We start from the raw sequence: 16,507 nt of genomic DNA on the forward strand, positions 1-16,507 counted from the left end.
GTGTGTACATTTTCTATTAATACAAAACAGCACCCATAAAACTTGGGCCCAACTTAAATGTGATTCTGGACATGTAAAAAGAATGTAGCTTTGTGATTTTTCAAGTTATGTATCATTTAACATTAGCCTTCCAGTTTCCATGTATATAAAATGTTCTGGTTCTGGGACCAGCAGTGTCTGCATAGGTAAGAGAGGCCTCTGTGTGTGTGTGTGTGTGTGTGTGTGTGTGTGTGTGTGTGTGTGTCCCCCACACACCAAAGCCTAATCAGAACACAATCAGGATCCTGAGGATAATCACACTATTTACATTTGTACTAATGAACTGGAGTAGACCCTACAGGGAGAGCAGAGTACAACCTCAGTAGAGTACACACTGATTCTTCAAGTACTAGTTCCAGATTATTAAGCAGAAAAACATTTTCCTGCATCTGTATTGCTGGATTAACACTGACTCTTGTTTGGGCAGACACAGCGATAAAGCCAGTTCTGTGAGCAGCATGAAACAGGCTACCTTGGCAGTGATAAAACTACGCATAATCTTCTGTTCCCACCTCTTTAAAAAATGCTCAGTACAACTTTACCAGATTGACAGCAGTTGAAACTTTTGAATGAAACATTTGCACAAGTATGAATATTTAATAGATAAGGACGGGGGGGGGGCGGGGACGAGACCTGTTGCCCTCCCAAGTGTTTCTCCATATACCAGCTCCCATCAGCTGCAACCAGCAGGGCCAGTGGTTAGGGTGATGGGCATTGTAGTCCAGCAACAGCTGGCAGGTGCCATATTGGCTGCTACTGCTCTAGTTCCTCTACCCCAAACACCTCTCACAGCACTTTAAGCACTTTCCTTCTATATAGAAAATATTTCCCTTATTGAAAGCTGCTCCCAAGCCGCAAGCTGTGAACGGTTTAGTGACGAGGTAGGGAAGTTTGTAGGGCCCACGCCACAAGCTACAACATTCTTGCCATAGGGTAAACCACAGTACAATTTGCATAGCCTTTCTGAAGCTTTAACCAAGATCCAGCTCGACCAGGGAAGCAGCTTAAATTTCACCAGAAGGTAGTGATCACATAATGTTCTCTTTAGAGAAGTTGGCAGTCGCCGAAAGCATCACTGGGTGGCTGGGGGAACTTTAAATTGTTCTTTTGTTCTCTGCCACAGGCTTTCAATGGATACACACAGGTATTTCACACAATTAAACCTTTTCCCTATTGAAGGGCATTAGTAATATGTCGGGAGTTTTCTCAACAAAATGTAGTTTGTTCTTTTCATACATGATTGCATCAGAAAGTAGAGATTTTGCATTAAACAGATGTACAGAAGATGGGTCTGATCAAATGTTGATTCATGTCTTTCAACATAATCAACAACTTCCTAGGTGAAAGATACCAAATGTTCACTTCCGTAAGTTTGAATACTTTGATATACCAGGAACAGCAGTCCTGGTCATTATCAAGTGCCCACATTAAAGTCCTTTGTAGTAGAAGACTTCTGTTTCTTCCGTGGAAGCAGCTATTTCAGGTTCAAGATCACTTGTTTTTATCTGGAAAACAGACATGAAGTTCTTACAATTTCAAACTTATTACCGCTTTTTAGGTACACCACATGAGTTCAGCTCTGTGCACAAGGATAAGTCAACATATTTCCATTAGGATCATCAAACAAAATAAGTGTGTTACAGGAATCGTATAACACAAATCTTATGCTAGAATCTCTAAAGCATTAGCACTGAAGACAACAGAACTACTCAGAAGTTTATCCCTCTTGAAAATAAATATGACATATAAATGTGCTTAGGAAAGGGTTTCAGTATGACTTGCCACATTTCAATGCTGTTTCTAGTTATAGGTTAGCAAATACAGTCTCTAGAACAGGAGACAAACCCCTGTATTAACTTGAGAGGTAGGCCCCATCTGCAATAATCCCTCTTCCCAGGGAACTCTGGGAATTGTAGTTCTGTGAGGAAACAGGAGCCTCCTAACAACTCTCAGCACCCTTAACAAACTTGTTATTGTTGTTGGCATCTGTCTGTCTCAGGAGGCAATGGAGTGTGCCTCTGAGGGTGAAGTCAAACAGGTGAGGAATCACAGCACCTGCTGTGGCTGCAGAGACCAGAAACTCTAACTGTTGCCCTCCCATGTTGTTTTTGCTTCATTAGCAATACCAAAGTGAGGTCGCTGGGGAGCAAGCCTGCACAGTACCTATGGAGGTCCTGAGCTGCCCAGACAATATGTCCCCCATCTTGGCTTCGCTGAAATGGTCCAAAGGAAAGCAGAGCGATACATTTGGCACCTGCTTGGCTGCAGGAGTTGCCAGAAGGAGGGCTGCAAGATACCATCCAAATAACTTAGGGACCCCACTTCAGCTTTAACAAACTCCCTGATTCTTTGGGGGAAGCCATGACTGTTTAAAGTGGTATAATAGTGCTTTGCAGTGCTTTTTTTCTAAAAAAATGTTTAGGGGTACTCTCATTTTCCTTTGTTGTTGTTCAGTCGTTTAGTTGTGTCCAACTCTTTGTGACCCCATGGTCCAGAGAATGCCAGGCACTCCTGTCTTCCTCATTTTCCTACTCATATTGAAATACTGCCCCTCAATGAGACCAAACTTAGATTCACAAAATGTTTAGGGGTATGCATACCCCTGCGTACCCCCAGAAAAAAGCACTGGTGCTTTGAATGTGTAGTGCAGGTGGGACCTTATTTCAAAGGTCCCCATTTTTGTTAAGGTATCTGACTTTTAGGAGACACAACACCCCCTATGCCAAATCTGCACCTTTGATGTGGAAGTATTTGAAAACTTAGTCATCATACCAGGCCCTGTGCTCCATCCAGGTTTTCTTCTCTCTTTTCCCCATAGCAACTCATATTTAAAACACAGCCGTTCTAGGGACACTGGGAGCTGCTACAAGGAAAATTCCAAGGAGCCACATGCAAACCCAGCTTGGGTAGATTTCTGCCTTTCTGATTCTTTCAATGCTTTTTGCCCTTAAGACTGCCAGCAGAGATTTGCAAGGAGAACAGAACGCAAGAACTACCTTGCCAATCGGTGGCATCCAACTGAGCGAAACGGGTACCATTCCTCCAAGGACTGCAACTGTCAAAACATATCTCAGCGGATTCAAAACAAATGGCTTTCGAAGTAAACTGCTTGTGCTGCAAAAGAGATGGCATGGGTAGATTATTATATAGCATGGTACTGTATAGGCATCTGTATAACCAGTCACAAGCTCTCTTGTATGGAATCACAGAATTGTAGAGTTGGAAGGGAACACGAATTATCATCGAGTTCAACTCCCTGCAATGCAGGAATCTTTCGCCCAACACGGGGCTCAAACTCACAACCCTGTGATTAAGAGTCTCATGCTCTACCAACTGAGCTATCTGAGGACCAGGAGTGCTGGAAGACATTTGGAAGAATAACTCAGGAAGACCGCTATGAGCTGCTGCTAATCCAGCACTGTAAGGATAGTTGTCTCATCGTTCAATGCATTTAAGTTGAAATGAACATTTTGGTCTTTCTTCTGGGTCGAAGTACAAAGTGTTCTATTGCCTTAGACTTTTCCCACTAGGGCTTTTACCACCCGTAAGTTTACATTCCCAGGGTTATGCTCAAGGTAAAAGTGTTCAGGTTAGAGACCCACGATACCTTTTGCAGAACGTGAGAAAATCCCTGAGGTTAGCCTACTGCTGTGAGAAGATGCAGAGACTTCTACAAGTCAGTGGCTTGCTTCTGCCTCCGAATCTGTGGCCCTCCAGGTGTTGCTGGACTACAACTCCCATCATCCCTGACCTCTGGTCATGATGTCTGGGGATGATGGGGAAGACAATAGCTGGAGGGCGACAGGTCAGGGCAGAACTCATGTTTGAGAATGAAGCCACATTCTCTCTGATCCAAGAAATGTGAAGAAACTTGCAAGAGGCAGAAATAAGAATAGCTGCGGACCACTCCAGTAGCAAGGTAATGGGAGTTTTGTTTAAGGGACCTACGCTGAAGATGCCTTACCGCTTTAAGAGCTGTAGAGCAGCCTCTGGAAAAAACATTGCTGTACCAAACATTACTGCTCTGGATAGCGCTGTTTGTTCCACAGCCTAGGGAGAGTGAGAAAACATACAGAGGAAAGTAAATGTCACAATAAAGATTTGTGTACTTATGCTGCAATCTGTCTAACAATCCTGCTTTTTTCTATCACACAAAAATATTAGGAAGGTACATTTGTTTAAAAAGAGGCTCAAAGTGGCACAATGGGGGGCGGGAGGGAAAACGGGAGAGAAAACGAAAGTCAACGAAGTGTGTTAAGGTGGCAGAACTTACTTGAACTCTCTCTCTCTCATTACTTTACTAAATTTATCCTAAATGCAGATCTGTTAAGGTAAAGGGAAAGGACCCCTGGACGGTTAAGTCCAGTCAATGGCGACTATGGGGTTGCAGCGCTCATCTTGCTTTCAGGCCGAGGCAGCCGGCATTTGTCCACAGACAGCTTTCCAGGTCATGTGGCCAGCATGACTAAACCACTGCTAGTGCAACAGAATACCGTCATGGAAATCAGAGCGCACGGAAACAGTTTACCTTCATGCCGCAGCAGTACTTATTTAGCTACTTGCACTGGCGTGCTTTCAAACTGCTAGGTTGACAGGAGCTGGGACAGAGCAACGGGAGCTCACCCCAAAATGGGGATTCGAAGCACAGACCTTCTGATCGGCAAGTGCAAGAGGCTCAGTGGTTTAGACCACAGCACCATATGCTAAGACACCCCCTTAGCTTCCCTTGTCACAGTGAGGTGCACCAGAATATCGAAAACCTTGTCAGGATTGGGGAACTTGCAGCCCTCTAGATGGATTATGACCCTCAACGACCATGATTATTGACTATACTGACTGGGGCTGATGGAGCTGGGATCCAAAGCATCTGTTTCCCCATTGCAGCTAGGGGTTTCCATTATATGAACAACATGTCATGAACGTTTGGTGGGGTAGAGGATTATTGGGCTGTGGAAAAGTCACAATATGGGACATTAGCTCAGTACTGCCTTGTCTGGACAGGCAGTTGCTCTCCAGCATTTCAGACAGGGGTCTCCCCCAGTCCTACCTGGAGATGCTGGGGATTGAACCAGGGACCTTCTACATGCAAAGCAGATGCTCTACCACCAAGCCATCTCCAAGGCCAGTCTTGCCAGCAGCATGGTCAGCTATGGAGCAAGCAGCCAAGTCCTCCTTGGTTCTACCACAAATAGCCATGTCCCAGGTGTCCCACAGAGAAAGAGACAAACAAGATTCTGTCCCCACTGGGGATGCATACTGAACGCACCCCTTTGAAAAAGGCAGCTGGGGAAATGGATGAAATATGAGAAAAGTGAGCAGACAGCCACGGGAGGCATTGGTGGTGGGGAATCAAGGAGGAATCCCTAAGTGTTACCAGGCAGGAGAAGGAGAAGGAAGGATTGAGTCAGTTCAGGCTTTTTTACGTCAAAGTGGTCAGGGGCAGCTGATGAGCACAGGTGCCCGATTTGGGGACATTGCTTCCCACCCCACGAGAGGTTGAGAAGGGGAAGAATGAAATACCTGTTGCTTTACTTACCTTTTCTCCAGCTTTTTGAGACATCCCAATGACCTGGCCTTGGCTGTCCATGACCTCAATCCCGTTCTCATACTCACTGCTTCTAGTTACCATCACATTCAACGCACACAAGACGGCTGCAAAAGAAAAGGAACGCAAACATTTGTCAAAAAGTAGGTCACTGGTGATTTTTACATTCACACTGAATGCACGTTGTATCACATATTCAGGCAATTCTGAGTGCTGTTGCCAAGTCTCACAAGAAGCTAGACTTCCCAAAGGATTACTTTCAGGCTTGATGGCAATACAGTGGTACCTCAGAAGTTGAACGGAATCCATTCCGGAAGTCCATTCAACTTCCAAAATGTTTGAAAACCAAGGCATGGCTTCAAATGGGCTGCAGGAGCTTCCATCAGAAGCACAGAAGTCACGTCGGACATTTGGGTTCCAAAAAACGGTCGCACTCACTTCCGGTTTTTGATCATTCGGGAGCCAAAACGTTTGACTCGCAAGGCATTCAGGATCCAAGGTACGACTCTATCCTTAAAACATGAGGTCACCTGAGCCTCAAGAGATAGCAAAGAACCAAGGAGTACCCCAAGCCATGTACTTGCTCCTTCAGAGGGAGTGTAACCCCATGAAGAGCAGACAACCTCCCACCCATCCAGTATAGGGAACTGCCCACTAACAGTGCCTCAGTCTTGTCAGGATTGAGCCTCAGTTTTTTTGGCTCTCATCCAGTCCATTATCAAGGCAGGACAACCAGGTGCAGGCTTTCCATGTCTGGGAAACTTGAAAATTTATGGTTACTCATCTGCAGCACACTTCCTGGAACATTTAATACCCCAATGCTGCCACCAGCTCAAGGGGACAGGGACCAGTTTCCAACCAAACCCCTGCGCTGCAAGGCAGTAAACTGCCACCACTCCTGTTTGCCATCCAACCACTCAGGCCCAGGAGAAAGCTGAGTGAATGGTTTAGATCAGGGGTCAGCAACCTTTTTCAGCCATGAGCTGGTCCACCGTCCCTCAGACCTTGGGAGGGGGCGGACTATATTTGGGGGGGGGGGTGAACGAATTTCTATGCCCCACAAATAACTGAGAGATGCATTTTAAATAAAAGGACACATTCTACTCATGTAAAAACATGCTGATTCCCAGACCGTCCGTGGGCCAAATTGAGAAGACGATTGGGCTGCATCCAGCCCCCGGGCCTTAGGTTGCCTACCCCTGGTTTAGATCCTTTATCCCAGGGGTGGCCAACTCCCATGAGGCTGAGATCTACTTTCTGAATTAAAATCTGGCAGTGACCTACCCCTGTTTTTGGGGGGTTCAGCTCAAAGTTGTTGACCTTCTGTGGGGGGAGCCAGTGATCTATCACTGATCTACCACAGACGTTCGGTGATCTACTGGTAGATCACGACCTACCTGTTGGACGTGCCTGCTGTATTCTATTTGGAGGCAAGTAAAATGGGTGGCGCTGTGGCTTAAACCACAGAGTCTAGGACTTGCCGATCAGAAGATCAGCAGTTCAAATCCCCACGATGGGGTGAGTGCCTGTTGCTCGATCCCAGCTCCTGCCAACCTAGTAGTTCGAAAGCACATCAAAGTGCAAGTAGAGAAATAGGTACCGCTCCGGCGGGAAGGTAAACAGCATTTCCGTGCGCTGCTCTGGTTCGCCAGAAGTGGCTTAGTCATGCTGGCCACATGACCCGGAAGCTGTATGCCGGCTCCCTCAGCCAATAAAGCGAGATGAGCACCGCAACCCCAGAGTCAGTCACGACTGGACCTAATGGTCAGGGGTCCTTTTTAAAACCAAGCAAGTCAAGCAAGTGCCCATTCCCAGTCTTAACCATGGAGAGTTTGAAAGAACAGCTTTCCATCTGAAAGGTTCTTGAATGATTTTCTTGTTTTCTTACCTGTAAGTGGGCCAGGCATGAAGTTCCTGAAGACGCGCTGCCCGGAAGGACTCAGGTTATAACGAGTTACAAAGTAGTGAGGAAGAGCCTAGAGACAAAAGGCTGAATTCTTTTATTTATTACAACATATATATCCCACCTTTCCTACAAGGGAGGTTAGGCAGAGAGACTGTGACTGGCCCATGGTCACAAAGTGAGCTTCATGACTGAGTGGAGATTTGAAGCCAAGGTCCTAGATTAACACCACTCTCTCTGTGAAGAAGGACTGACTGTTAAACCACTCTAGGAATTGTAGCTTGAAGTGGGGGGTGGGGCAGGGACTAGAAGTTTTCTAGCAACTCTCAGCACCCATAGCAAATCACAGCTCCCAGAATTCTTTGGGGGAAGCTGTGACTGTTTAAAGTGATATTGTGGTGCTTTAAATGTGTGGTGTGGCTCTGGCCTTGCATTTCCTGCTGTATAGCAGCAAGTCAAATTCAAAACATGAGAGGGAGTCATAGAGTTAGAAGGGCCACCTAGTCCAGTTGCTTACAATGCAGGAACCTTTTTCCCATCAAAGGGCAAATGTGAGGCAAAGGCAGCCTCCTCAGGCCACACACCACCCCCAGACACACCTGCTCTCCCTAGACCAAACCCCTTACCAGCTCCGAGACCCTCAGATGTTTACGGTCTACTGTAAAAAGGCAAATGCCGCCCCCCACCCCAGAAGGGAATGTGGGATAAAATTTGGTAATACATACTCCCATGCAGGAGGCATACGTGATCACCCCAAAGGAGAGAAGTAATTGCTTTCGTGAAAACACCTATAAAAAGCAAACGCACAATCAGAGGAAATTCATTATCCACAATGCTGGCACCATTCACCTCATAAGGCCTTTTAAAAATACATAGCTATGTTTTACCATTTCTGTAGTTTTCTTCTCGTCTTGTTTTGGAGGGTTCCCATTTGCCAAGCTGACTCCAGCGATATAGTAATGGAAAAGGTACTGCAACATTCAAGACGACAAGCACGCAACCTCAACGTTAGTTAATACGTCCACTAATAAATATATGACAAATTAACAGAAAATTGATTGCTCGTTACCTGGCAAATAAAAGCTGACGATGTTTTTCTGTGTGGTAATAAAGTAACGACAACCTGTGAATAAAATGTTATGAAGGGGGGAAAGTATTGACAATCTCACAAGGACACACTTCAGCAACAACAATTTGGATAGCGCAGGTGATAATTTTATGTTCTGCTGTCACACCTAAGCAGCTTCCCACCCCCAGCAGATGTTGCCTGACTAACTCCCATCATTTTCATTAGCCCTGCTGGCTAGAGCTAATGGGAGACGTTGAAGTCTAACATCTGGAGGACCACAGGTTAGCCACTCTTAACCTAAAGAAGGGGTGAGGAACCTGTGGTCCTGCCAGATGTTGCTGGACTACAACTCCCATAATGTTGATGGGAATTGAGAGTCCAACAATGCGAAGTCAGCCAGCCTTTCCTTGAGGGGTCCTCCAGCTCTGTTGATGAATTAAGCTGATTTCCTGATTTGTGATGCATTTTGTATTTTAAACAATGCAATTTTATTTTTGACTTCATGCTTTTCACAGCCTCTTCCCTCCTCCTTAATGTTGATGGTATACAATTTCTGCAAATAATCTAACATTTGGAAGGCCACAGGTTTCCCATTCCTGATTTAAAGAGACTGATCCAGCAGCAATACACACTGGCCAATATCTCTCCCAGCTCCAGTGTTATCAAGCAGCAAAATGGGAGCCACAGAAATGTGGTTGCTCCCAGGCCACATCAGCAACATCTGAAGGAATTAAGATAACATTGGCAGGGTGGGGAACTAACAACACGCTTCTTATGCTAGCATTCTTCTTACCCTGAGGCCCACATCACCCATGGCTGCCGAACACTGCCTGAATAGAATAGCAGCCACACCATACAGCATAATGTAGCTAGGCTTCAATTATGGCCATTCACACATTACAAAAGCCCTACACACAAAGCTGCATGAATCCAGCATATACAGGAATCCTCTTGTGTGACAATTTACATACAAGGTTCATGTACGTTTACCAAATTCAGCGTGCTTACAGTACATATGCAAGGGATGCATTTCCATGGAATGCACTCCACAGAAAACCTCTCTCCATCTACTGCAATATTCAGAAACAAAGGGTGCCTAGTGGAAGTTTTGCCATAAAGCACATCTTAAGTCCACATGCTGTTTAGAGCTACAATGTTGTTGTGCAGAGTGCTTCTGCTCAGCGCCCCAACCTATCAGCCACACCCCCTTCCAGGATACTCCATTACAATTCCCTTCCCTCTAAGCTTCCCACTTCCTCCTCCCCACAACAGCAATCAGTGCCCTCTGAATATGCTCAGTCCTTGTTGGGCTGTTTGCATTCTCCCCCCACCCCATGTTCCTTTTTTTCCATAAAGTTTTCTGTACTTCAGAAAAAAACCCGCTTTCCCCGAGCCTGTTGACACGAGCCCGTCATTTGTGGGTGGTGCTTGTTTCAGCAACAAAAGGATAGGCATTCCAGCTGTACGTTCACTATTAGTGCACGTGTGTGTGTGAATACATTCCAAGTCTTTATAGGCCCTGGATCATAGAACTGTAAAGATGGAAGTGACCCTGAGGATCACCTAATCTAGGCATAGGCAACCTCGTCCCTCCAGATGTTTTGGGACTACAACTCCCATCATCCCTAGCTAACAGGACCAGTGGTCAGGGATGATGGGAGTTGTAGTCCCAAAACATCTGGAGGGACGAGGTTGCCTATCCAACTCCCTGCAATGCAGGAATATGCAGCCATCCTATACTGGGATCGAACCTGCAATCTTGGATGTTCTCAGCGCTACGCTCTAACCAACTGAGCTATCCAGACTGACATGTCAAAACAAGTGCAATTTCAGTTGCTGAGTCGATAGCTCCTTCTTTCACTAGTGCATGTATGTTCCACTGACATAACGTTAGAATGCCTCTGCTTAACTAGGCCAGTGGCCCACCTAGCATCCTGTTCTCATGGTGGCCAATGAGAAGCCTGCAAGCAGGAACTGACAGGCAATAACGCTCTCCTCTCCTACGTAGTATTCAGAAGCAGGCTAAATCTGACTCTAGAGTTAAGAGCTTAGCCACTGCGGGTAGCAGCCAATGACACCCTTAATCTCCCTGAATTTGTCCAATCCTCTTTTAAAGCCTTTGTAGCTGGTGACCATCACTACATCTTGCAGGAATGAAAACTGTTTTCCTTTAAATGACACACACACACACTCACCCATACACACACACACACACACAATGATTTGTAGCACATCATAACCATAGACTACACAAGTTAAACAGTTAATTTGGGTGAAGCAAGCGACTGGTGGCTGAAGAGTCCTGCCTTTTTGGGGAAGGCAGCGAACCAGACTTCTCCTTGAGTAGCTCTTTTAATGGGGAATCCACTCAATCTGTGAGATTCTGGACTACAGCAAGGGGAAACTGGCATATTTGCAGCTCACAGACACTCTGGAAATGACTATCATTACTCACCAGTGGAGCATAAATAGGCAGGAAAGCTGAGAGAGAGAGAGAGAGAGAGAGAGAGAGAGAGAGAAGGAATATTTTTTTTAATTCAGCAAAATCAACGGTTATGTAGGTTGTCTCGGTGGTCTAATTGAGGTCCCTATACATTTAAAGCAGTATCACACCACTTAAGAAAGTCATGGCTTCTCTCAAAGAATCCTGGGAGCTGCAGTTTGTTAAGGATGGCAAGAGTGGATAGAAGACTCCCCTCCCCCCCAATTCCCCTCACAGAGCTACAATTCCCAGAGTGGTTTAACTGTCAATGCCTCTCCCCAGTGAACTATGGTACTTGTAAATTCTGTGAGGGGATAGGGGCTCCTAACAACTCTCAGGACCCTTAAATTACTGTTCCTAGGATTCTTTGGAGACTATTTATGAGATTAGTGGAGTCATTTATGGAATTAAGGGAGCACGATAAGAAAAGGAAGTCAGTTATTGGAGCGAAAAATGCAAAAACTATGAACCAATTGTTTATGTGGGGGGAAATGCAATGAACCTTCCACACATTTCTTGGAACCAGCACCTTGCAAGCGACTAGAAGGCAAGTACATTTAAATGAAAACTGAGGTCTCCATATCTAACACATATCCATAAAGTGCACAAAAATGATTACAGGTTGCATGCTGCCTACTATCCCAGCAGCGGCAATAAAGGCATTTATGAAGCAACTAGCACAAATTCCACCAATACAATTTGCTAGTAAGCTGAACAGTATTTATATTACTCAGGATAACAAACCACAAATGTTGTATAAGCATATAAACAGTTTTTAGTAAAAACTATGTATGGAAACTGACCTGGAGGCCTAAGTAAGAAAGGAATTGTTTCGCCAGTGCAAGGATGTACAGAAGCCTTCAAGGAGAAAAGCAAACAAAGAATTAGGATATGTTTTTTTTAAATATCAGCTAAAAGAATACCTAGACATGTTATAAAAACTCACCAAACTCAGCTTCCAGGCTTCTCTTATCTAAGCATTAAAACAAAGGGATTTTAAAAAAATCATTTAGAGTAAGTTTTGTTGCATATCATGTCCCTCTCCCACCCGCACATTATGTTTTGAGTTTTCAGGAATATGCTTCCAGCATTTTACCACAGCAGTAGAGATTTAACCAATAAAATTTTTGCCCAAGCAGCCTCTGGAAGACCTCTCAGCTAGATCCTGTAGAAGCCATCAGGAACATGGAAGACAGACTTTACAGGGATGCTGTAAATTACTCAAAACAATTTTGAACAAGGAGCAGACATTCCACTGAAAGGCTTCTAGCCTTTTGTCAGTTCCCTGACAAAACTGAGGTGCTATCTACTCTCTCTAGCTGTGATTCCAGGGATGATCAGGTCACACACGGCACATGGCAATTTACACACATCTTAATTGGCCTTGAAATTCCCTCCTGCTGTAAAGTACTAAAACACACAACTACAGGAGCAGTCCTTCCATACCCAGAAAGCAAGTGTCACCCCCTGGTGCAAAATGAAGACTTTTGGGCCACACTGCATCCCCAGTTACCCACCACCCCCACAGGTGTTGGGAAGATATATGAGATGAGTGAAAAATCTTCCTGTCACCCTGTCACTTTGCATACCGCAAATGGTAATTAATTACAATATACTGTATACATAATGTTGTTAGTGGAAGAAGAAGGTCAGATACCTTTTGGTCCTGTAAGGACTCTGCGATGTTTTCTTTACTACTTGGCAAAAGGGTTCTGGATATGAGGATTTCCTTCTGTTTTACAAGCAAAAGCAGAGAGGTAGGGTCACACACACAGTTTCTAACCCTGCTTCATCATCTACCTGTATCTGAACTGTACTTTTGGCAGAGAGGGTTGGGTTCAAAGCAGCTGCCTCTCATTTAGATCAGGAGAACAGCAGCTCGTGGCGACAGGGTTAACCCCCCTTTTTCGTCCCAGAGCCGCTGCTCTGATCAGCACTGACAGCCCTCCATATCCTCGTGGGGAAATCAGATGTCAGGAGATCAGATCACAAATCTTCCACATCACATATAACCCATCACTGGGTGGGTGTGGGTGTGGAATAATTATATAAGCTCCACACACAAAATAGGTAATTGCAGATCCATTTTTAGAGGCTGAGAATTTAAAGTTGGGAATCCTATGCATGCTTACTAGAAAGTTTCACTTAAATCAGTGGAAATAATAATCAGTAGAGCACCCCTGGGAGTAAACATGCATAGGTGTGCCCTGCAAAGAGATGTGGCAGCCCGGAGGGGAGGCGGAAGAGAAACAATTGGGGGGAAACCAATTGGGGGGATAACTGAAGGGGGGTGAAGCAGAAGAAAACCAGGCCTTCACATTTCTAGCCTGGCGTGACATTCAAAACGCAGACTGAGAAACATGGTTGATCTAGAATTGGCTCTTTATCAATATCAAGGTACAAAAATTAAATAGATAAGCTACTTACATTTGGTATAAACAGGAGCGTAGGGTCCAAAATATCTACCCAATGAAGAAACCTTTGAAAAAACGTCTAAAGAAAGAGATATGCTTTTTGAGTATTCAGGTATTTTGTGAAGCAGTTATTCCTAAACCAAGCATAGGTAGCCAATAATCTGTGCCCAATATCTAATTCTATTCGCATCTTAAACACTTCTTTTATTTCAACTTCCTAAACTGCCCTCTGTCTCTTTCTTGTGCTAAAGCAACACGAAAATAAAAATATTTTTTTTAAAAATTAAAAATTGTCCAGTAGCACCTTAGAGACCAACTAAGTTTGTTCTGGGTATAAGCTTTCGTGTGCACTGTTGGCCACACACTTACCTGGTAAAAAACTGCACTGAACATGGTTGGGGAGGAATACATGGGATTGTGTCGCACAAAGCACCATTCACAACTATTAGTACACACTGGAGTTTTGTTTTTTAAATGTGCACCCAAATAAAAATCCATGTCCACCAAGCCAGGAATCCAAGCTGTGAATTAACATGCTTGCCCCAAATTAACCTGTGTGGCAAGCTAATATCCAAATGTATGGCCCTGCTTGGAGGATCCCACGTTGGTGGCCTAACGTTTGGAGAGCACTCACAGGGTGGAGTGGCTATACAGCTGCACAGAGTGGCTATTTCCAGTTGCACAGAGAAGCTATCTGTTTCTATCTCCTTGGCAGCTAAGTGAACCGGTCAATACATTTTAAGATGTTACAACAGATTTTCCAACAACCCCAACATGTGGAGTGTTAAATGCACTTGAGAATATTCACATTCAACAAACCACTAACCTAGTTTCTGCTTTCTGGAGTATCCAAGATCAAGTAGCAGCAGGACACAGCGAGTACTGTACCACAACCTAATATATCCATTTATCAGGAGCAAGCCCCATTAAAATCAACAGGACATACTTTTGAGTGGGCATGTATTGGACTGCACTTTTGGAAGCAGTTTAAGATGTTTCTTTGGGAGCTGGGTTCGAGGGATAATTGTTACGAATGAGACTGTAGTACACACACGCCGCTTTGTCAATTTACAGTTGGCAGCCTTTCACTGCAATTCGTACCGGGCCCCAGAAATTCGGGTTTCACAATCCCCTGCACGCAATGGGAGCAAGGCTCTCTCTGAACGCTGCAAGGCTCCCCTCTGAATAGACCTGCGTGGTCGAGACATGCATAGGATCGCATGAGGGAGAAGTGTCGGCAAATCAATGCAAAGGGAGGAGCGATCGCCGATCGCCGCCGCCCGCTTGCAAACGCCATTCAGTGCTCCCCTGCCCTTTGCACAGTCCTCTCTCCTTCCACTGAAGCAAAGGAAGGGCGCCCTCCTCCCTTCCACCACATGCTTCCCTCCGACCTTATACTCGCCGCGATCTGCAGCAACCCCCCGCCGCCCCATAACCCCTGCGCTTCAAAGTCATACTTGGCCCTCGCTTCTCCAGAACTGCCAGTTCAAATCCATGAGGCTCAGCGCGCAACGCCGGAAAGCGTCTGCTCCGGAAAAGCTCCGGCGGCGCACGAGCGGAGCCCACTTCCCTTCTCTGCTCAGGCCCAGCCTCTCGCGCGAAGCGTCCTCTGCGTGGCTGGATCGAGAGGCTGCTGCCTTTACCTATGAATGGCTATGGGGGATAGTTTTTGCTTTGCCGGTCAAAGGCGCAGGGAACTGCGGCGCTGCTCTTGCGCATTTGAGAAACAAAACAAAAACGCAACCCCTTTATCGATCTCCAAAGAGGAGCGCGTTTTTATGCTGCTTACTTTGGAGTAAGTTTCGAGTAAGCATGCCTAGGATCCGGCTGCCGCGCCTCCCCCGGGAAGGGGACCCGTGGTTTTAGCAATTGCACGACAGGCAGAAATTCGACGGGGAAAGCTTTTCCCGATGTGAAATTTTCTGGGAGAGGGCAGCAGCTCACGAAGCTCTGCCAGGCAAAGCGGCTGCCTCTCCACATAGCGCACCTTAATTCCCCCCTGGACTGGTTTAAAATAAATAGGGGCTTACTACTTAAGTGTAGAACTAGGGAATACGAAAATGAAGGGCACCCCCTCATTCATTTATGCAGATTCAATTTTCCCCTTTAAACTATGTATTTGAAAGGGAGAATCCACCCCTTTATTTACCACTCGCGATGTCTAGGCTTGCCAGGTCTAGATGCTGAGAGGTCTCCTCCTGTACCCTTATTACATTTGTATCCCACCTCTTTCCTGAAGCTCATACGGGCATGCATTTATTTATTTGTTACAGCAATTTGTATTCCACTTACACCCATTTAAAGATTCAGTCATGAGGAGGCAGGGGACAGCAACCATGTCGTTTGTCATGGCTGCTCCATCAATAATATGGACTGGCAAAAGCACAGAGGAATGCACCAAGTGGGCAGTTCTTTTACACTGCCAGCCCACTCCAAACACAATAAGGCCGATTCAAACATGCTTAACGCATCAGCGTTCAGCTCACAAAGGACCACAAAGGTAAGCACCGTAATTCAGTAGCTGAGCAATTGTTTTGCCTACAGAAGATCCCAAGTTTATTCCCCGGGTATCTCCAGATAGTTGCGAATGTCCCATCTGAAACCCTGAAGAACCACTGTTAGTGTAGGCACTATGTTATACATGCTTTATATGAAATATTTATTTGTGAGATGAAAGTCACCACTGGATGCTGTCTTCATCTAGTGCTGGAATTTCTTCTTCCCTCAAGGAGCAACATTGAGTTAGTCATTGCAACTGTATTTCCCTCCCCCACCCCAAAATCTGTTTCAACTGCAGTTTAGCCCAGTGCAGCCTTCTCTTGAGAGCCCAGAGGTACCCTTTCCTACCCAAAACTGAACGATTCTACAGTAACCGAATGTGTGCTCATTATAAACTTTCCTATGAAGCCCAGTTGTATGAGTGTGTATTCACAAGCCCCACTGTGTTAAATTTAATTATTAATTTAAGTAATTGTGCATAACTTTGTGCATCAGGCAGAACAAATTCTCTGAGGACTGCCTGCTATTGCCGCCATGGTGACATGATTAGGGGTGA

At 45.3% G+C, this 16,507-nt stretch overlaps 1 protein-coding gene across 1 annotated transcript; it reads right to left on the reverse strand.

The window, feature by feature from the left end:
* Positions 1-616: 616 nt before the first annotated feature.
* SFXN4 (sideroflexin 4) lies at positions 617-15,018 on the reverse strand. The gene is made up of 14 exons (XM_083616743.1): positions 14,910-15,018; positions 13,466-13,531; positions 12,696-12,770; positions 11,985-12,011; positions 11,842-11,896; positions 11,012-11,037; positions 8,557-8,610; positions 8,375-8,458; positions 8,213-8,275; positions 7,473-7,560; positions 5,576-5,691; positions 4,004-4,089; positions 3,036-3,153; positions 617-1,544 (listed from the first exon to the last, which is right to left on the reverse strand). The coding sequence occupies exons 1-14, from the start codon at positions 14,946-14,948 to the stop codon at positions 1,467-1,469; spliced, it is 975 nt and encodes a 324-aa protein (XP_083472869.1). The 5' UTR covers positions 14,949-15,018; the 3' UTR covers positions 617-1,466.
* Between the last annotated feature and the right edge of the window lie 1,489 nt (positions 15,019-16,507).

The sequence above is a fragment of the Podarcis filfolensis genome, assembly GCF_964270895.1.
Source record: "Podarcis filfolensis genome assembly, chromosome: 5".
Classification (NCBI taxonomy): Eukaryota; Metazoa; Chordata; class Lepidosauria; order Squamata; family Lacertidae; genus Podarcis; species Podarcis filfolensis.